The following is a 23,176-nucleotide window of genomic DNA, read 5'->3' on the forward strand; positions in this document are numbered from 1 at the left end:
GGTGACTGGGCCAATCGGGATGAGTGTGTAGGAGACAATGAGATTAGCACAGGACAGAGCAGAGTTTAGAGCTGTTGTACATAGGGTCGCTGTGAGTCTCAAGCGACTCGACGGCACATAACAACAACAACAACAACAACAACAACAATATATTATGGATCTGAAAGCTGGACAATGGATAAGGAAGACTGGAGAAGAATCAGTGCCATTGAAATGTGGTGTTGATTAAGAGTTGGCTGGGAGTACCATGGACTGCCAAAAGAAAAGTAAATCTGTCTTGGATGAAGTGTGACCAGGGTGTTCTCTAGAGGCAAGGATGGTGGAACTTTGCCTCAGATATTTTGAGTATGTTGTCAAGACAGGCCAGTTCTTGGAAAAAAAACCAGCATGCTGGGAAAGTTGAAGGGTCAGTGAAAGAAAGGAAGAACTTCAATGAGGTGGGTTGACACTGCCACAGTGGGCTTGAGCATGATGGATTTGAGCATGGTAGAGATCCTGAGGATGGTGCAGGATTTCAATCTTAAGGTTGCTGTGAGTTGTCCACTTGACAGCACCTAACGACAAAAACCACAACAACCAACAACACTAATATCACCAGTTAGAAAGAATGAGAGGAAAGGAATGGATCATAGCAGATAGAACTCTTTCATGGATTTTCAACCTTTAAATAAAGTATGCAGTCTTATGCAGGTATGTTTTTTTCAGTTCTGCAGCTGAGTTGAAAGCTCTTTTTTTGAGAGTTGTATGAATAGTCTGTTATGCATAGAATATTTTTTTGAGGAGGGTTGCTATGAGTTGCAGGTGACTCGATGGCACATAACAACAACAACAACAACAACATTGCAATTTGAGTAAAAGTTTACAGAGCAAATTAGTTTTTCATTCTTCAATTCATACGCATTATATTTTGTGACATTAATTACAATCCTCGCTGTATACAGCATTTTCCCACTTTCTACATGTTTTTTTTATTTCCATTTGTCCTTTCTCCTATCCCTTCTTGCCTTCTACACTTTATCCCTGGACAAATGCTACCCTTTTGCTCTTGTATGGTTGATTGTTCTTAGGAGTGTGTTTTGATCACCTTATAGGCCTATCTATTGTTTGAGTTGAGTCATGGAGATGATTTCAAGTTCTTCAGCCTGAATTTCAAAAGTGCTTAAGAGCCATAGCCTTGAGAGTTCCACCAGTCTCCAAATGACCAGTTAACCTGTTCTCCTTTTACGGTTTTGAGCTTTGTTTCACATTTTCCTTCTGTTTCATCAGAGACCTTCTGTTGTGCTTCTGCCAGAGTGGGCAGTAGTGGTAGCCAGTCACCATTTAATTCTGTCTCAGGGTCATGGAAAAAGAAAGTCACTGGTCCATTAGTCCTTTGGATCAATAGTCTTTGATTTTCTTTACTCTTTGTTCTGGATTTGAAGAATACAATAGATGTTCTCCATCCTACTGTTGAGTAGTGACAGCTGTCGAGGTAATGGAAACAGAGGTTTGTATGGTTCTTTAGTTATTTGGACCTTTAGGGCCATGTGTCTTTGATTTTCTTCACTCTTTTTGCTGTGGACAGGGAGATATCAGTAGTTGCACATCAGATAACTACTCACAAGTTTTTAAGGCCCCTGTTGGTACTCAACAAAGTCGGATGTAGAACACTGTCTTTCTAGTCTGTTTTTTACATTTGGCTCTGATGGCTCCCCAAGACTATGACTCTGACCTCCTAGGCCCAGTGACTCATTCACTAAAGGTATTTAGTTATGGTTCAAAAATTTTAATAATTTTCTACCCTGCTTATTCTACTAGTATACATAGCCTCTTTATACTATGTACAGATACATATGTAGACATCTCATCTACTTAACCTATATAATTGTGAATATAGTCTCATTTACCTCTATCTGTTTATCTGGCCTGCCAGCCTGTGTAGATATATTAATAAACTGGTGTGTTATTACTTATAATGTCAGTTTTTGTATGCAGTAATATTTACCTCTGTCACCTAATTTTTGTGCACCACTCTGTGTCTTTCTTTACCTTAATAATATTGTGTTCATTATGCCTTTTTGGTATATTGCCTTTCCATTTGCCCAATTGGATATGTGTCTCTTGATGAAAGGATGTTTCTGTGTGTAAATCTTTCCTTAGCTGTTTATAGTAGTGTACTCATACAATATTTGTCCTTTTGGCTTATTTCACTTGGCATAATATCCTCCAGATTCATCCACTTCATATTTCCAGGATTTTTCATTGTTTTTAACATTTGTGTTTGTACCATAGTTTTTTATCCATTAATCTGTTGATGGACACTTAGGTTGTTTTCATATCTTTGCTATTGTGAATAATGCTGCATTGAACATGGGTGTGCATATATCTATTCATGTTCTACCTCTCCTTTCTTTAGGATATATGCCTAGTAGTGAGATTGCTCAAATGGTATTTCTAAGGAGCTGCCATGCTGTTTTTCCATAGTGTTTTCATCACATTACAGTTCCACCATAGTTTATAAACTTTCTAGTCTCTCTACACTTTTTGTTGTTTTCTGTTTCATTGGACTTTGGAGTTGTTACTGGGTTGAGATGGTATCTTACTGTTTTGATTTGCATCTCTTAACAATGGGCTTGACCACAGTGGAGACTGTGAGAATGGTTCAGCATAGGTCAGAGTTCCAATCCTTATTGGTATGAGGAGCTATACGTTGTATTCAGTAGCACCTAACAACAGTCTCCAGCATCATTTCTGTTTCCAAGTTCCTGTTTCCCAACTACTGATCCTTCTTCCCTGTTCTCAACTTCTGTAGTCCAGTCACCCATTATTACTAGTGCATCTTGGTTGCATATTTGATCAATTTCTGATTGCAACCATTGGTAGAAATCATCTGTTTACTCCTGTTTGACTCTGGTTGTTGGTGCATATATTTGAATGATAGTGGTATTAACAGGTCTTCCTTTTATGCATATGGATGTGATCCTGTCACAACATTTTATTTCAAGATGGATCTAGAAATGGTCTTTTTAACTATGAAAGTGACCTCGTTTTTCCTCACCTTTTTCATTTCTTATGACCGGTCCTTAGAGAGGGACATCACGCTTGGGAGGGTGGAGGGACAGCGCAGGAGAGGAAGGCCCTCTATGAGGTGGATTGATTCAGTGGCTGGGATAATTGGGATGGGAGTGTCAGAGACAGTGCGATTGGCACAGGACAGAGCGGAGTTTAGGGCTGTTGTACATAGGGTCGCTATGAGTCGCAAGCGACTCGACGGCACATAACAACAACAACAACATGATTTATTCATTACAAACACCTTTTATAAGAAACACAAACAGTGAGGACCTCACCTGATGGCCTAAACAGGAATTAGATTGGTTCTATCTGAGGGTGGGAGGGAAATCACTGAAGAAGCTTATTATCATTTGTGAAAACTAGGTCAGGTGCTGATTGTGGTCAGATCATCAACTACTCATATTCAATTTCAAACTGAAGCTAAAGAAAATAAAACCCACAAGAATTAAAGTTTGACCTTGAGTCTATCCCTCCTGAATTTAAAGACCGTTTTAGGAACAGATTTGAGGCCTTGAATACTAATGACTAGATGAGGTATAGGAGGATATCAAGAACATTGTCCATGAAGAATGCAGAAGGTCATTACAAAGTTGGAGGAAGAAGAAAAGACCTAGGTGGATATCAGAAGAGACTCTGAATATTGTACTATAGCTCTGAGAAGACAAAACAAAGGGAACAAATCAAGATGTTAAGGAGCTGAATAGCAGATTTCAAAGGGCAGCATGGGAAGACAAAGCATTTTAATGAAATGTGCAAAATGTAGAAATTGGAAAAGCAAAAGGGATGAACTTGCTCAGCATTTCTTAAGCTGAAGGAAGTGAAGAACAAATTCAAGCCTTAAGTTGCAATACTTAACGTTGCTATAGGCAGAATGTTGAATGACCCAGGAAGCATCAAAAGAAGGTGGAAGGAGTACACAGAGTCACTATACCAAAAAGAATTGGCTGACACAGAAAAATTTCATGAAACAGCATATGATCAAGAGCCAATGGTGATGAAAGAGGAAGTTCAAGCTGTTCTGAAGGAATTGGCAAAAAACCAAGGCCCCAGATTTCACAGCATAACAGTTGACAAAATTCAGCAAACAGACAGTGCCCTGGATCTGCTCACTAGGTTGTGCCAAGAAATCTGTAGGACAGGAACCTTGCCATCTACCTGGAAGAGAATTGTATTTATTCCCATTCACAAAAAAGGTAATCCAACAGAATATGGAAATTTTCGAATAGTATCGTCAATATCCCATGTACTGACTGCAGGCTGACTTTAGAAAAGGCCGTGGCACTAGGGACATTATAGCAAATGTTAGATGGATCTTAGCTGAAAGCAGAGACTACCAGAGGAATGTATGTGTTTCATTGACTATGAAAAGGCATTTGACTCTTTGGAGCACAACAAATTGTGACTACCCTTGAGAAGAACAAGAATCTCAGAACACTTGATTGTGCTTATGCGAAACCTCTAATTGGACCAGGAGGCTATTGTCAGAACAGAGCAAGGAAACACTTCATATTTAAAAATCAGGAAAGATGTATGCCAGGGATGCATCCTGTCTCCATTCCTTTTCAATCTATATGCAGAACAGATCATCCAGGAGACTGGACTTTATGAAGAGGAATGTGGCATCAGTATTAGAGAAAGACTCATCAACAACCTGCGTTATACAGATTAGACAATCTTGCTTACTGAGGAGGACATGAGACATTTGCTGCAGAAGGTCAAGGACTGCAAACTTCAATATGAATTGAAGTTCAACATAAAAACCCCCCCTAAAATTTTTACCACTAGGCCAACTGGCAACATCATGGTAGACGGGAAGAGAGATTGGGATTGCTAACAGCTTCAGCTTACTTAACTCCACAATCAATATACTTGGACCAGCAGCCAGGAAATCAAAAGATGAATTGCGTTGGGAAGATCTGCTGTCAGGGACATCTCCAGAGTACTGAAGAGCAACAATGTAAGTCTGAAGTCTAAGGTGCACCTGATCCAGGTCATAGTCTTTGCAATTATTTTATATACATCAGAGAGCTGGACAATGACTAAGGATAATAGAACAAGAATTGATGTCTTTGATTTGTGGTTCTGGAGAAGTGTGTTGAACATACTAAGAGAACAAATAGATCTGTTCTGGAGAGGGTAAAACTAGGCTTCTTGGAGTAAAAAATTTTGAAGCTCCATCTGACATACTTTGGGCATGTTTTCAGGAGCGACCAGTGCTTGGAGAAGGCCATCATGCTTGTTAAAGGTGAAGGGATGACATAAGAGAGGAAGACCCTGGATGAGATGGATTGACTCAGTGACTAGGGTAATGGGTGTAGGTGTGTCAGAGACAGTGAAATTGGCTCAAGATAGAGCTATTGTACATAGGATTGCTATGAGTCACAAGTGACTTAATGGCACATGTACAACAACAGCAACAGTAGTTAACACTCAAAAACATGCATGTAACATTTTTTTTTCTTTGTACTATTTTTTTTTCTTCTCTTTTTTTTTTCTTTGTACTATTTTATTCAAGGTTGGTGAAATGTGTTTGTCTCTGGCCAAATTGACAATGGACAGAGTAGTTCTTATGTGTATGAAATGTGCAACTACTAACATTGTTTCAGTGGTATGGTAATGTGCTAGAAATTCCACATACATTAGAGAAATCAGAACCTACAGATTTATGGTAATTTTTTGGACCAGCCACCACTTCAACCTTTTTTTTAAAAAAAAATTGTATCCAGAAAATATATCCTGTGTCCATATATTTCTTGTTTTTTAGTTCAACTTCAGTAGGAAACTGGGATGTGGTTAAATTTGTTATAGAATAGAGAATGGTGTATGTCTTTCTTTTTAAGTAGAAAATTACTTGTACCTATGACTTAAGGCATGAATGACATAGTACATGTGTTGGTACAGTCCTTTCCTGCCATCATTGCTGGACAGCCATATTTATTACTTCTGAGTTCAAATGTATCCTCAGAATTCTTATTTGTAATGTTCTAGAAAGTTTCTACCAATTACTCTGAAGATGACATATGATGTGAAATCTGACTTTTAATTCATGGTGGAAGAATTTGGTTCACAAGATAAAAATGTGGAAAATAGTACATAAATTAGAAATTAGCCATGAATCGGTTATCAGCATTATCAAGAGTTTATCACAGTAATGACCAATGAGAGGCCCAAATAAAGCTTGTATAGGGATACAGTACTGATTCTATCATCAAATCATTGATCTCTATTCTTTCCTTTTTTCCAAAGATTCTACACTATTTGCTGAACTTAATTATCTTATGGACACTGATGAATTACAGTTGGATGCAGCAAATGAAACTTATGTAAGTATATTATAGCAGAGGTTGTATGACACTTAATTTTTACTTTAATTATTACTAACAGGCTTCAGGATAGTAGGTTTAGATTAGTCATTTAAGTTAAAGCATTTTACAACCACTGCATAGGAAAGCTATTTGCATTGTATAGCCAGTAAATGTAAGATTTGTAGATATTACATTGATATATATGAGAATATATTATGCTAAGTGTATTTTTCCCTCAGAGTTTTCAAAAAGTAATTTATCACCCTGCTTCTTGTTGTTTTTTCAGAAAGTTAGCTCCATAGGCAAACAGCTCTTTAGTACCTTAACGTGAGAAATTGTTTTCCTTGTGGAAGAATGGTAACACAATTTTCAAACTAAAAAGGACTTGGAGATATTCTTGGTTTTTCTTTTATAAAATAATTAGGTAACAAGGGAACTCTGGTGGCCTAGGGGCAAGAAGCAGTGCTGCAATGTCCAAGGTACGCAGTTCAAATCCACCAGATGCTCCACTGGAGAAGGAGGGGCAATATCCCTCTATGCCAGTCAGATCTGCTTTGACAGTACACAAAAAGAAAGAAAAAAAAACATTAGATAATCTCTGAAGAGCCAGAGTTTATAAGTGCCAGTATGTTTCCATTAACATAGAATGGGCCTGTTAAATTTCCAGCCAAATGAAATTCTTATGGCTATAAAAGTATTTGATTTTTTTTGGCTAAGGGTTATCCGGGGGGCTGGGCTCTATGAGGAGAAATGTGGGGTCAAGATTGGTGGAAGATCTACCAACAATCTGCATTATGCAGATTGACACAACCCTGCTTGCTGAAACTTAGGAGGACCTGAAGCGCTTGCTGCGGAGGGTCAAGGACTGCAGCCTCCAATATGGATTGAGGCTCAATGTCAAGAAGACAAAGATTCTCACCACTGGGCCAATTGGCAGCATCAGGATGGATGGTGAAGAGATTGAGATTGTTCACAGCTTTAGTTAGCTTGGCTCCACAGTCAACACTCTTGGCACCAGTAGTCAGGAAATTAAAAGGTTTATTGCCATGGGAAAGTCTGTTGTTAGGGACCTCTCCAAAGTACTGAAGAGCAGTGGTGTCTCTCTGGAGACTAAGGTGCATCTGATACAGGCCATGGTCTTTGCTATCACTTGTTATGCATCAGAGAGTTGGACAATGACCAAGGAGGATAGAAGGAGAATTGATGCCTTTGAGCTGTGGTGCTGGAGAAGAGTATTGAGAGTACCATGGACTGTTAGGAAAACAAACAGATTTGTCCTGGAAAGGGTTAAACTAGGCGGTTCCTTGGAGGCAAGGATTCTGAGGCTCCAGACATGTAAGGAGAGACAGGTCCTTGGAGAAGGATATCTTGCTTGGAAGGGTGGAGGGGAAGGCCCTTTATGAGGTGGATTGATTCAGTGACTGAGAGTGTCGGAGACAGTGCGATTGGCACAGGACAGAGCAGAGTTTAGGGCTGTTGTACATATCGTCACTGTGAGTCCCAGACAACTCGGCAGCACATAACAACAACAAGGATTGAGTCAGAAGAATCATTGAAGTATGTCATAAAACTACTGTTGAGGCGTCGTGCAACAATGAATGAGTGGAAATCCACAAAAAAACCCCAAACCAAAACCAAAAACCCACTGTTGAGCCTCTTTAACACAGTATTGCTCTCAGGTATGCATCACTGCTAAATTTACTCATACTGTTGTTGATGTTATGTGCTCTTGAGTTGGACCTGTCTCCTAGCTGAACCTCTAGATTGCCTCTCCTTCTCCCACAGAGCAGTTGGTGGGTTCTAACGGCATACCTTTGAGATTGCAGCACAGCTTCTTGTTTGGTGAACATGTTTTTGTTAGAGGCTGTTGATTCCAGTTCATAACAGTCTTATGTACAACAGAACAAAGCACTGCCTGATCCTGTATCATCTTTATAGTTATTGCTGTATTTTAATTCATTGTTGCAGCCAGTGAGTCAATTTAGCTTGTTGAGTGAGGGTCTTCTTATTTGTTGACCCCTTACTCAACATAGTGTCCTTTTTCAGGTATTGATCCTTCTTCATAAGATATCCAAAGTAAGTGAGACAAGGTCTCACCATCATCGCTTCTAAGGAGCAGTCTAGCTATAATTTTTCCAAGACAGATTTATTAGTTTTTCTGTCAGTCATTGATATATTCAGTATTCTTTGCCCATGTTGTGTTGTTGTTAGGTGCTTTCGAGTCGACTCTAACTCATAACAACCCTATGTACAACAGCTCTGAACGCTGCTCTATCCTGAGCCAATTTCATCATCTCTGACACACCTACCCCCATTACGCCAGTCACTGAGTCAGTCCATCTCTTCCTGGGTCTTTCTCTCTTGCACTGCCCCTCCACCTCTCCAAGCATGATGTCCCTCCCCAAGGACTGCTCCCTCTTTGCAACATGCCCAAAGTATGTTAGATGGAGCTTCAAAATCCTTGCTTTCAAGGAGCAGCCTGGTTTCACCCTCTCTAGGATGGACCTACTTGTTCTCTTAGCAGTCCATAGTATAATCAATACTCTTCTCCAGCACCACACTCAAAAGCGTTGATTATTCTTCTATCATCCTTAGTCCTTGTCCAGCTCTCTGATGCATACTAAGTAATTGTGAATACTATGACCTGGATCAAGTATACCTTAGTCTTCAGACTGACATCATTGCTCTTCAGTACTCTGGAGAGGTCCCTGACAGCAGATTTCCCCAATGCAATTCATCTTTTGATTTCCTGGCTGCTGGTACCAAGAGTGTTGATTGTGAAGTAAAGCAAGCTAAAGCTGTTAACAATCTCACTGTCTATCATGATGTTGCCAGTTGGCCTAGTGGTGAGAATCAAGGCTGTAGTCCTTGACCTTCTGGAGCAATTGTCTCATGTTCTCCTCAGTTTTAGGAAGCAAAGTTGTGTCATCTGTATAGCACAGGTTGTTGATGAGTCCTCCTCCAATCCTGATGCCCTACCTGTCATTTAAATGCATCAATTCTTCTTCAGTCTTCTTCATTTTTTAGCTTTCACATGCATAGGAAGTGTTAGAAAATACCATGACTTGGGTTTGGTATTCCTTAGTTCTCAATGTGACATCTTTACTTTTGAACATTTAAAAGAACTATATTACAGCAGATTTGTTTTATTAGATTTGTCTAATGCAATATGTTGTTATATTTCTTTTTTAATTTTTTGGTCTTAATTCCTACCAATTATTGATTTGCATACAGTACTTCGGTTACATTGTGTTTCATTCATGTTATTGTGTTTTGTACAGTATGTTAGATTTCTTAACTGCTTCATCTATGGAAATTGATTATAGATTCAAGTGAAATAAAGTTCTTGATATCTGTCTTTTATCATGAAGTTGTTTATTGGGCTATTTGTGATTGTTTTGTTTTCTTTATGTTGAAGTCTTTGATCTTCATCAATAAGTGTTTGAAATTCTCTTTGCTTTTAGCAAGCAAGATTGCCATTTGAATATTGCAGATTGTTAAGGATCTTCCTCCAGTTGTGACATAATTTTTTGTTTTTCATATAATCCAGCTTCTTGTTTTATTTCCTCAGCATACAAATTAAATATGGGATTGAGCATGGCAGAGGTCATGTGGATGGTGTTAAGACAGGACAAATTTCTGATCTGTTGACCTAGAAACTTCTTTTCACTAGGTTTAGTAGTAGCAATTGTTTATGACAAATTATGTTGTGTAGTTTGATTTCAAGATGCATATTTTAGTCTTTAATTTTTTTTTTCTGATTTACCACCTGTAGGAAAATAATTTTGATAATCTTGATTTTGATCTGGATTTGATGCCCTGGGACTCAGACATTTTGGACTTCAACAACAAATTTCATAGAGGTAATGATGAGTTTCATTGATTAAAAGCTTTAAAGGATCCATTTTATTTTGTAATTGAGTGATACTTGAAATTAGGAGGGATTATTGGGTTATTCTGGTGGGTTAAAAGATTCCAGGGACTAGTTATCCCACTTCTGGTATAATGGTACAGAGAAATGTCTTACTAGAATGAACATAAATCATTTCATTTTTATGTTTCTAGTAGTAAGAAGCTGTGCTGCAGTCTCAGAGGCATGCATTTTGAATCCACCAGTTGCTCTAAGAGAAGGATGTCCAGGATCCTTCTGTGTGCAATTTACTGCCTCTGGAAACCCACTGGTGGGTCAGCTGTGGGTCATTTCCAACCTGATGGCACACAGAACAAGAAGAATAATGTTTCAGTAGTGTAATGAATGAGTAAATAATTCATTTCAGAAGTAGAAATATTGATTTTTCAATTATAAAAATATAAATTTTATGATTTTTAAATTATAAAAATATAAATTATAACTCTGTAAAAGATTTACCTGTCTGAGAACTATATCTCATTGCTGTTGAGTTAGAACCAACTTGCTGCTGACCCTCTAGCAGGTTTTCAGACACTAATTTACACGGAAGGAGACTGGCCATCTTTCTCCCTCAGAGTTGGGTGGATTTGAACTACTGAAGAGATGCTGCTTCTGGGTTAGCAACACAGCTGCCTACAGACTATGCCAACAAGGAGAAGGCTGGGTTACTAGAACCCGAGAACTTGGAGGACAGGTCCTATGTATTTGACACACAAGATTTCTGAAGTCTTTATGTAAAGTGAATTGTCTATAAATTTTTAAGGCTTAAGATTGCCTGGCACATAGTTACTATCTAATTTTTTTTTAATAGGAACTCTTTTTTTCCATTCTTTTTATTATTATTATTTTGTGTGTTTGTACCGTCAAATTGGATCTAACTGGTACAGGAGGAGATTGTCCCTCCTTCTCCAGCAGAACATCTAGTGGATTCGATCCACACACCTCACTATATACATTTTTAATGAATAAATAAATTTAAAAGGTAGAACCATTTCAGTGCATATTAATCAAATATTATGAGTAGTCATCTATTCTTTCTTGTTTTTCCATATATTTTTGGTGAGTTTTTCTTTTTGAAACTTATATTTTTGGCTTCTATTTGAAAGGCACAAAAGTCTAAATGGTAGGAAAATACTTTTTTATATTCTTATCCCTCTTCAATTCTGTCCCTTTCTAGAAACTAGAGTCACTCAGCTTAGTACCATTTTTTTATGCTTATTCTCTAGAGTATTAATGCAGCTTATAGATACATTGTTCTGTATCTTTAATTTTTTTCATATATTTTGTGAACTTAATTTTAATTCCTTACCTGGTTGAATTTCAAGAATAGATATACCCTGTTTTCCTTTTTATTTTTTCTGAATCTTTATTGCCAGTGGGGAAAAATATCTTTACTCAGTATTTTTCATTTAAAGATATTAAGGTGGAACCTCAACCACTTTCTCCAGCCTCATCAAGCTGTTCAGTCTCATCTCCTCAGTCAGTGGACTCATGCTCTTCAACTCAGCATGTTCCTGTAAGTAGGCTGTCTTTTACAATGAATTTATGAATACTACTACCTGGAAAAATGTGTAGCTGAGACGAGGCCCTATAATATCTACTAAATATTTACTATGAGCCAGGGGACATTGGTGTTTCAGTGGTGGTAGACTTCTTGTCTTCCATATGGGAAATCTGAGTTCAGTTCTTGGCCATTGCACAAGCACAGTATAATATCTACTAAATATTTACTATGAGCCAGGGGACATTGGTGTTTCAGTGGTGGTAGACTTCTTGTCTTCCATATGGGAAATCTGAGTTCAGTTCTTGGCCATTGCACAAGCACAGGTACTACCTGTCTTTCAGTGGAGGCTTGTGTGTGGCTGTGAGAACATATTTAGATGGAGCTTTCAGACTAAGAGAGAGTAGAAAGGACTGATGATCTCTTCTAGAACATCAGCCTGTGAATGTCTGTGGATCACAGGATCAGTTCCTGTTGGGCATGGAGTTGCCATGAGTTAGATTCTGACTCATCAGCTACAATAGTGAACCAGATACTTCACACTTTTTTGTTTAGTCCTGGGAAAAGAGACTTGAGGAAGGTGCTTGTGGAAACACAGAAGTTACTAGCCTCTTTGATTTTACTCTTGTTTTATGTACTCTTGGCTTCATAATTTAATTTTGTTAAATTTATTTCATACACTTTACCATTGTACTTATATTTTCTTGTTGTTTTGTGTCTCCTGCCTCTTCCCTTTGAGAACATTGAAGAATATAAGATGGCCTATTTTTTTAAGCCATATGACATAAAATAATTTCTTCAGTGTGGGAATAATGCCTAGCATTACCTCTTGAATGACTTAAAGATGTTAAAAAGGTCTGGGTAGCTCTCTGTCTAGACAATAGGCAAAATTCCGAAGGCCAGTACCTTTGCAGGATTAGTAGTTTTTTGGATTGGGCAAGGTAAAATAGAAGACCATGTCAAGATATTACTCTGCTATAAACGGATATCTTCATTACTTCTACGTTTAGTTAATTAGTAAATCCTGGTGTTAGTAGTCTACTTTATATCTTCCAGATTCATCATCTTTGGCCCTGTGAGGAAATCATTTCATCTGGGATAGGTTGATAGGATTTTTTAAAAAAATTTTATTAATTTTCATGAACATTTACAGAGATTTTGGACTTCCATTCATTCATTGTTGCACTTTTCTCCCTGCTCAGCCCTACCCTCAGTTCACTCCTCTCTTTGAAAAGTAAAAGAAAAAATTCTTTCATTGGTATACAATGCCCCCCGCATAACCCGTCCTCCCCCCACCCCTAGTATACTCCACTATGCAACCTTAATTCTGTACTCTTGTGATAACCATAATGCCCTATCATATATCACTTTTAAATTGTTCTCTCCCTCATCTGTTTCAGTGCAGTATACATAATTTATCCAGTTTTTCTCAGTCTCACCCCAACCCTGATGTCAGTCCCATTCTACAATAGTGGCACCATGCAGTATTTGTCCTTTTGTGATTGAATTACTTCACTCAGCATAATGTCCTCCAGGGTCACCCATTTTGAATAATATTGCATGAGGTCCTTGTTTTTCAATGCAGCATAGTATTCCATTGGGTGACTATACCACAGCTTCTCTACCTATTCGTTTGTTGATGGGCACTTGGGTTGTTTCCAGCTCTTTGCTATTGTGAACAAAGTGATAAACATGGGTGTGCGTATATCTGCTTGGATGTCAGTTATGGTCTCCCTAGGGTATATTCCCAGTAGTGGAATTGCTGGGTCAAATGGTATCTCTATTTGCAACTTTTTGAGAAAGCGCCAAACAGCCTTCCACAGTGGTTGCACCATTTTACACTCCAACTAACTGTGAATAAGGGTTCCAGTTTCTCCACACCCTTGCCAGCATTTGTTGCTTGGAGTTCTGTTAAATTTTACTATTCTGACTAATGTGAGATGATATAGTTGTCTTGATTTGCATCTCTCTTAGAGCTAGGGATTTTGAACATTTCTTCATTGGCCATCTGAATGTCTTCTTTGGTGAAGTGGATAGGATTTTTAAAAAAATATTCCATTGTGTTTTTGGTGAAAACTTACTCAGCAAGTAGGGCTCCTCTCATTTGACAGTTAAACAAATTGATCAGTGACATTCATTGTACTCTGGATGGTACATAAATTAATAAGATTTTAACTGGTATCTCTGCTTTCTAGTTCGCTAAACTTTTCTTGATAGAATGGTCTTCAAAGAGAGATCTTTCAAAATAGCAAATGGACTGTGTCAATCTTTTGCTTAAAACTCTTCACTGACTTTCTACCTCTTACGAAGATGAAACGAAAATTCCTGATATACTCGGCCCTTCATGATCTGGCCCCTGCGTGTCTTTTCCATCAGTTTGCTTCTTACTATCACACTACCCTTAGTTTAAGTCCTGAAAGAGCATCCGCCTGAGAGCTTCTACACTCTCCACTCATTCAGCAACTGTGCCAGCCACTGTTATGTTTTCAGATCTTTTTGCATATGTTTAACTATTGCCCTGAACTCTCCACTCATACAGCAACTGTGCCAGGCACTGTTATGTTTTCAGATCTTTTTGCATATGTTTAACTATTGCCCTGAAATATCTCCACTATTTTTTTTCTTCACTTGGAAAACTTTCACTCAGCTTATACAATCGAGTTAAAAAATTACTTTCTCTCGGGAGCTTTCCTCTGATTGCTGCTGTTGAAAGGCCTCTATACTCTTTCCGCCTCTGGCCGCCGCTGCGATAGGAGGAGCCCAATAACCTCAAAGCCTTCCGCTACAATGGACTGATCCACCGTGGGCGTGGAGCCGGCCCCCGACAACAAGGGGGTCGTGGTGGTGATGAAGCGGAGGTCAGGCCAGAGGAAGCCAGTCACCTCCTACGTGCGGACCACCGTCCACAAGAACGCCCGGGCCACGCTCAGCAGCATCCGCCACATGATCCGCAAGAACAAGTATCTGCCGGACCTGCGCATGGCCGCCATCCGCAGGGCCAGCGCCATCCTGCGCAGCCAGAAGAAGCCTGTGATGGTCAAGAGGAAGCGAACCCGCCCCACCAAGAGCTCCTGAGCACCAGCCGCCCCAGCCCCCCCAGCCCCCCAGCAATAAAGACAGCTTGTCTCCGCCAAAAAAAAAAAGAAAGGCCTCTATAGGCCCACAGTTTCTCCAACTGATTTAATGAACTTTACAGATTTGACTTAAATCTGAAATAAAAACTATATAACAATGTTTATTCATAGATGCCTGATTCCTATCCATATCCTTTTCATACTTTCTTTTTTAAAATTTTTTTAATTTTTATTGTATTATTTTTATATGTACCATCAAATCAGATCTGACTGGTACAGGAGGAGATTGCCCCTCCTTCTCCAGCAGAGCATCTGGTGGATTTGAACCACGTACCTCTGGGATTGCAGTGCAGTGTCTTGCCACTAGGCCTTTTCATACTTTCTTATAGAAAGAAGTGACTTACTGTATATTTTGTTATTCTCTTTCTTGCTTGTTTAACTTAATTGGTATATCCTCCAGATATTTCTAATTTCAGTATGTGGTATCTTCTTCATTCCTTTTATAGCTACTTAGTGTTCCAATGTGTGCTTATATCAGACTATTTTACAGGGTCTTTGTTGATGAGCATTTGTGCTAGTTTTCAAGTTTTTTCTAGATTCAGCTAATGCTATAATGAATAATATCCTATGTAAATAATCTTATATTTTTGTAGGAACTATTCAGGTAAGTGAGATTGGTGAAACTAGGGTAAATACATATATAATATTGTTATATATTACCAGAGTTCCCTCCATAGCTTTTGTACAATATTGTATTCCCATAAGCAGAGTGTGCAAGAAGGGCTCTTTTCCCCATAATCACTGAACAGTGTGTATGTTTAAACATTATATATTTTTTTTAAAAAAATTAAGTGTAGTTAAGCATATTATAATAGATTTTATTTCTGTTCTTTTTTGTGTGAACTGTCATTTGAAATGTTTTACTTATTTTTTGCTTGTTTTTTATTTTTTATATTACTCTGATTTATTTACAAAAATTTTACTTATTAATTGGGCTTTAGTGGTCATTTCCTTCTGTAGTGATTTATTTAACTTTTTATTATGATTTAAGTGAACATTTACATGTTGTTGTTATGTGCCATCTAGTTGCCTTCAACTCATTAGCTCTGAACGCTGCCCTATCCTGAGCCAATCTCATCATCTCTGACAGAACTATTACCTTTTCTCCAGTCACTGAGTCAATTCATCTCATCCAGGGTCTTTTTTCTCCTGCTCTCTTCCCCCATTCTTCCAAGCATTATGTTCCTTTCCAAGAATTAGTCCCTCCTGACCATGTACCCTCAATAAGTGAGACGGAGACTCAAAATCCTTGCTTCCAGGGTACAGCCTGGTTTCACCCTCTCTAGGACAGACCTGTTTGTTCTGGCAGTCCACGGTATGCTCAACATTCTTCTCCAGCACCGCAATTCAAAAGCATCAATCCTTCTTCTGTCATCTTTAGTTATTGACCAGCTTTTGGATGCATAGCAAGTAATTGCAAAGACCATAGCCTGGATCAGGCACACCTTAGTCTCTTGATTAACATAGTTGCTCTTTAGTACTCTAGAGAAGTCCCTGACAACAGACATTCCCAATGCAATTCATCTTTTGACTTCCTGACTGCTGTTGCCAAGAGTGTTTATTGTGGAACCAAGCAAACTGAAGTTATTAATAATCTCAATCTCTTCTGTCTGCCATGGCCCAGTGGTGAGAATGTTTGTTTTCTTGATGTTGAGCTTTAATCCATATTGAAGACTATAGTCCTTGACCTTTGATAGCAAATGCCTCATGTCCTCTTCAGTTTCAGCAAGCGTGGTTGTATCATCTGCATAATACAGGTTGTTGATGAGCCTTCCTCCAGTCCTGGTGTCACATTCCTCTTCATAAAGTCCAGCTTCCAAAAAAAAAAAAAAAGAAAAAAGTCCAGCCTGGATGATCTGTTTTGCATATAAATTGAAAAGGTATGAAGCTAGGCTGCATCCCGGACGCACCCCTTTTCTAATCCTGAACAATTCTGATTATACCTTTAAGTATAGTTTTCACATGAGCACAATTAAGTGTTGCGGGATCCCCATTCTTCTCAAGTTTAGTCACCAAATTGTTGTGATTCACATAGTCATATAGTCAAGGAAACACAGATAGACATTCCTGTGGTACTTTCTGCTTTCAGCCATCTAATGTTGGCTGTGTTGTCCCTCGTGCCGTGTCCTCTTTTAAACGCAGCCTGCACAGCTGGATAATCTTTATATTGTTGAATAACTTTCACACTTTGTTGGATCCCTTTTTTTGGGATGAGAATAAATATAGATCTCTTTCAATCAGTTGACTCAGTAGTTGTTCTCCAAATTTCTTGGCATAACCTGATGAGCATATCCAGACAACATCCATTTGCTGAACTATGTCAGTTGGTGTGCCATCAATTCCTAGGCTCTTGCCTTTTGCCAGTTTCTTCAGAGCAGCTTGAACTTCCTCCTTCATCACCATTGCCTCTTGATCATGTGTTGTTTCATGAAAGTCTTCTGTGTCAACCAGTTCTTTCTGGTATAGTGCCTGTGCGCACTCCTTCCATCTTCTTTTCATGCTTCCTGGGTAATTCAACATTCTGCCTTCAGCATCTTTAAGTATAGTAACTCGAGGCTTGAATTTATTCAATTCCTTCAGTTTAAGAAATGGCAGGCAAGTTTGTTCATTTTGGTTTTCTGACTCCAGCTCCTTGTATTCCATTCATCATTTTTTCCATTTTTTGTTTTATGACATTTATTGTACAGACACTACATTGTATCATCACTTTTCTCTCTGTGGTTTTTGTTCCTATTCATCCTTATACCCACTCCCTACTTTCTGAGCTTTATCCCTTGTGATCTTGTGTGGTTAATTACTCTAAGAATTGAGTACTTCCTTGGCTTAGTAGTCACTTTATAGATTTTTCTGTTGTTTGGATGTAATTTATACCACAGGGGTGAGTTTAGTTCCAGGCTCAGAGTGGCCAAGCGCCACAATCTCAGGAGCATCAGACCAAATCTGGCCATTATTAGGATTTTGAGTTATGATCTACCTTTATCTCCCACTCTGCCTAGGCCTCTCTATTGTAATCCCTCTTAGAGCAGTTAGAAGTGGTAATCGTACGCCATCTAGTTTTTCTGGTCTCAGTGTTTGGGAAGTGGAGGTTCGCAAGGTTTATTAGTGCTACCTGGTGATTTTTTCCATGCGACTTGGGTTTTCTTCATCCTGCCTTGCTACAGACAAAAAGAGAACAGGGGTTGCACCTTAGATGACTGCTTGCAAGCTTTTAAATCCCTGGTTGCCACTCAGCAGTGTAAGGTATAGAATGTGTTTTCGGGTTGTATTATGCCAGTTGACCTTAATGTCCCTGACATTGTCGTCCTGAGCTCCGATTACTAGTGACTCTTTCCTTTTGGATATTTGATTATGGTTGTTGTTGTTGTTATGTGCTGTTGAATCACCTGTGACTCATTACAATATTGTATACAACAGCTCTGAACTCAGCCCTGTCCTGAGCCAGTCTTCACTGACTCTGACACACCACCTACTCCACAGTTACCATGTCATTTCATCTCATCTGGGGTTTTCCTCTCTTGTGCTGTCCTTCCACCCTTCCAAGCATGATGTCCTTCTCAAAGGACGGGTCCCTCCTGGCCATGTGCCCAAAGTATGTGAGACAGAACTTCAAAATTCTTGCCTCCAAGGAGAAATTTGGTTTCACCCTCTCCAAGACAGATCTATTTGTTTTCCTGGTTGTCCATGTTATGTTCAGTACTCTTCTTCAGCACCAAAACTCAAAGGCATCAGTTCTTTTTCTGTCATCTTTTGCCATTGTCCAGCTCTCTGATGCATAGCATGTAATTAGTCATTGTCCAGCTTTCTGATGCACAGCATGTAATTGCAAAGATCATGACTAACTAATGCACACCTTAGTCTCTAGACTGACACCAATGCTCTTCAGTGCTCTGGAGAGGTCCTTGACAGAAGACTGTCCCATTACAATTTGTCTTTTGATTTTCTGACTGCTGGTGCTAAGAATGTTGATTGTGGAGCCAAGAAGCTGAAATTGTTAGCAGTTGGTTATAGTTAACATAATATTGCCTCCTATTGACTCTGCTGTATACACATTGTGGTGGTCTTTTAAATAGTGTCATATTAGGTTATTCTTCTAGGTGGTATAGCACTGGTCTGTGCGTTGCTGTACAGAGGTAACTCATGGTTGTTGTGGTGCTGAAGACTGTGACAGTGATGTCCCAGTCGTGGTAACGGATACCCATGGTGAACAGTGTTGGCTGGAGCTTCCCGACTAAATCAAGCCTTGAAGCAGGAGCGGCATCCACTTCTGAAATGGCTTGCCTCCGGAAACTCTATGTACGAACAGTGCTCAGGCCGTTCGTTCAAAGGGCCGCCCGCCATGAGTCGTCTACGTCTTGACAGCAACAAACAACAACAACAACATATTAGGTTTATTATTAGTCCTTAGATTATAAAATAAATTGTGAATATTTTCCTCTAGTTTTTTGTCTTTTAACTTGTTAAGTGCTGTCAAGTCGCAGGCGATTCATAGCGACCCTATGAAGGAGTCCTTGACGCTTGGGTGCCTCTCATCCTCTCTCCAGGTTCATAGGTTTTCCGGAGGCAAGCTGTTATGGAAGTGAATACCACTCCTTCCAATCTTGTTTTAATTGGGGAGCTCCACCCCACTCTCTGTCCGCACCGGGTAGCCAACCATTAGCGCATTTGACACTTCAGTGTCGCAGTTTAACTTTACTTACAGAGTTTATTTTCCCTGGTTACACTTTTTCTTAGATGATTAATTTTCCCTTTTTTTGCTTCTTGTAACTCTGGCGGAGAGTTTTTAGCACATTCAAGTTATGAAAGAATTCATTCACATTTTTGTTTTTATGTTTGCGCTTATGTTAATTTTTTATTTGAAACAGTCTCAGATTACAGAAATGTTGCAAGCAAATTTTGAAGAACGTTTTTTCCAAACCATTTTAGAGTAAGTTGTCAGCCTGATGTCCTATTGCCCCCAAATATTGTAGTGTCTGTTTCTTGTAAGCTAAGGATATTTTTTTTTTTTTTGGGTGAAAAATAATTGTATTTAGAATTAGCCAGCTGGACTCAGTTTAGATGATTCCAATTTTGTTGGCAACATCTAAAGCATCATAGTCAGGAGCCAGTTGAACATAGGACTTCTTCTCACCATCAGGCCTAATCAAGGTATTGACCCTGGCCACATCAATGTCATAGAGCTTCTTTACAGCTTGTTTAATTTGGTGCTTGTTGATCTTAACATCCTTAATGAACACAAGTATGTTGTCATCTTCTATCTTCTTCATGGCTGACTCAGTGGTCAGGGGAAACTTGATGATGGCATAGTGGTCAAGCTTGTTTCTCATGGGGGCGCTCTTCTGGTGGTATTTGGGGTGCCTTCAGAGTCTCAGTGTCTTATGCCGCTGGAAGGTGGACAACCTGTGGATCTTCTTTTTTTTTGTTTTTTGTGGCTGTGGACGCCCTTTTGGTGCCGTCATCGTAGAAAGGCCAACCATATTTCTTACATAGTCACATTCTAACCATCCAAATAAGGAAATAAACACTGATAGTTACTGTCATCTCATCTTTAGTTCTCATTTAGACTGTACCGAATGTCCTGAGGATGTCCTTTAGGCTAGCAAAAGGACCCCGTTCAGTACTTGGCCTTGTGTTTAGTTGTCATGTCTCTTTTATCTCCTTTAGTCTGAACCTATTTTTTACAGACTAGTTGTTTTATAGAATTCCTTCAGAATTAAATTCAGGCTTTGCATCTATGATAGTAGCATGATGTTATGTCCATCTCACTGCTTCATGTTAGATGATCATTGCCTATTGACATGTCACTGGTGATAATCCACATTAACCACTTGATTAAAGGTTTGCCAGTTTACTCCACTGCAAAGTTGCTCTTCCCCCACCCCCCCATAGATAAATATTTTGTGGGGAACTACTTTTTTTTATTAATTTTAATAAACATTTACAGAGGTTTTGGATTTCCATTCATTCATTGCCGCACTTTTTCTCCCTGCCCACCCCTTCCCACCAGTTCACTCCCCTCTCCGAAAAGAAAGAAATTCCTTCATTAGTACAATTCCCCCGTCCCTTCCCCCCACCCCCACCCCGAGTACACTTCTCTATGCAACCTTAATTCTGAATTCCTGTGCTAAACATAATACTCAATCATATATCACCTTTCATCTGTTCTTTCCCTCATCTTTTTCAATACAATATACATAATTTATCCAGTTTTTTCTGTCAGATCCATTCTACAACAGTGGCACCATGCAGTATTTGTCCCTCTGTGACTGAGATATTTGACTCAGCATAATGGCCTCCAGGGTCACCCATTTTGTATAATATTGCATAAGCTCCTTGTTTTTCAATGCTGCGTAGTATTCCATTACGTGGGTATACCACAGCTTCTCTATCCATTCGTTTGTTGATGGGCCCTTAGGCTGCTTCCAACTCTTTGGTATTGTAAACAAAGCTGCGATAAACATGGGTGTGCATATATTTGCTTGGATGGCAGACATGGTCTCTCTGGGGTATATTCCCAGTAATACGGGATTGCTGGGTCAAATGGTATCTCTATTTGCAATTTTTTGAGAAAGCGCCACACCACCTTCCACAATGGTTGCACTATCTTACATTCCCACCAACAGTGAATAAGAGTTCCAGTGTCTCCACATCCTCTCCAGCATTTGTTGCTTGCTGTTCTGTTATATTTTGCTATTCTTACTGGGGTGAGATGATATCTCATAGTTGTTTTGATTTGCATCTCTCTCAGAGCTAGGGACTTTGAACATTTCTTCATGTGCTTGTTGGCCATCTGAATGTCATCTTTGGTGAAGTGTCTGTTCATATCCTGTGCCCATTTCTCAATTGGATTATTTACCTTTATCTTATTGTGGTATTCAAGTATTTTAGAAATTCCTTATATAACTCCCTTATCTGACATGTCATTACCAAATACTTTTTCCCAGTCTGTGGCTTCCCTTTTTACTCTATTGGAGAAGTTTTTGGATGTGCATAGGGATTTGATTTTTAGAAGGTCCCATTCATCTATTTTATCTTCTCCTGGTTGTAGATTTTTCAGGATACTTGGAAGACTTTTTATGTTGCGGATTAGGACCACTAAAGTTCTTCCAAGCTTTTCTTGAACGAAGTTTATAGTCCTTGGTTTTAGTCCTAGGTCCATGATCCACCTTGAGTTGGTTTTTGTATATGGAGTGAGGTGTGGATCTTGTTTGAGTCTTCTGCATACAGCTTTCCAATTTTGCCAGCATCATTTGTTAAAAAGGCTGTCATTTTGTGGGGAACTACTTTTAACTATCTAAAAATAATCTACTTTTCATCAAACTTTGTTAATTTATTTGCTCATATCAATATTGATTCATGATTTCCTGTTTTATTTTTACCATAATTATTTATTCTTATATTGTTCTGGGTTTGGCTAGTGGAGATCCCTTCCTAGTACTTCCCAAGGCTCTTTGATATGTCTCCACTGGGCTTTATCACCCGACGTTGTGTCAGTGTTCCTTGAGCTCAGATGCTCACACCAGCTGGCTGCCCTTCCCATGCAGGACGCCTGGGCACATGCTTTCCTCACTGGGCTCCCGAGTCTCTATCCTGGGCTCTTGCCCCAGTCCAGTTTTAAGTTTCCCCCTATTATGCATTTTTACTTTGTTGATGATCTCTTTTTTCATTATAACAGATTTTAATTTTTAGTTTTATAGAGACATAATTTAGGACCCTTAAAACTATTTAAAATTGTTCAATTCAGTGATTTTTAATAGATTCATAGGTATGAGTAGCCATTACCACACTCAACTTTAGAGCATTTACTTCATGTCAGGAAAAACTCTATACTAGTTAAACTACTGTTCCTTACATCCTCATTATGCCATTCCATAAGCAGTCACGGATCTGCTTTCTGTCTATTATATGTACTCATTGTGGACATTTCATAGAAATAGGATCACAACATGGTATAATTGTGATGCCTTCAAATTGGTTTATTTTTTTCCCTTTATGATTTCTAGGTTTTTTGACTAAAGAGGATCTACGCTATTCTGAGATTAAACAGTTTTCTTCTAAATCTGATAATTTTATAGATTATTTTAAAGATTATATAAGGCAGGGATTATGCCTATTCCATTATTATGAACACCATAATTTTCTCTTCCAGTTCAATTATTACTTTTATCCCATTCTGAGTTTCTCTTTTTTTAAATTAATTTAGTTTGTTTATTTTTCATTTCAATGAACATCTACAGAGATTTTGGAATTCCATTCATTCATTGTTGCACCCTTC

At 38.8% G+C, this 23,176-nt stretch overlaps 1 protein-coding gene across 1 annotated transcript in view; it reads left to right on the forward strand.

Annotated features, from left to right (window-relative positions):
* Positions 1–23,176, forward strand: part of ATF6 (activating transcription factor 6) — a 353,926-nt gene that overhangs the window by 19,080 nt on the left and 311,670 nt on the right. The window contains exons 2-4 of the mRNA XM_006887436.1: positions 6,301–6,377; positions 10,135–10,208; positions 11,665–11,785. Coding sequence (XP_006887498.1) covers positions 6,301–6,377; positions 10,135–10,208; positions 11,665–11,785 — 272 coding nt within the window. The remainder of the gene's footprint in view (positions 1–6,300; positions 6,378–10,134; positions 10,209–11,664; positions 11,786–23,176) is intronic.

The sequence above is a fragment of the Elephantulus edwardii genome, unplaced genomic scaffold (genome assembly GCF_000299155.1).
Source record: "Elephantulus edwardii isolate Elephantulus edwardi_28Jun2011 unplaced genomic scaffold, EleEdw1.0 scaffold00057, whole genome shotgun sequence".
Lineage (NCBI taxonomy): Eukaryota > Metazoa > Chordata > Mammalia > Macroscelidea > Macroscelididae > Elephantulus > Elephantulus edwardii.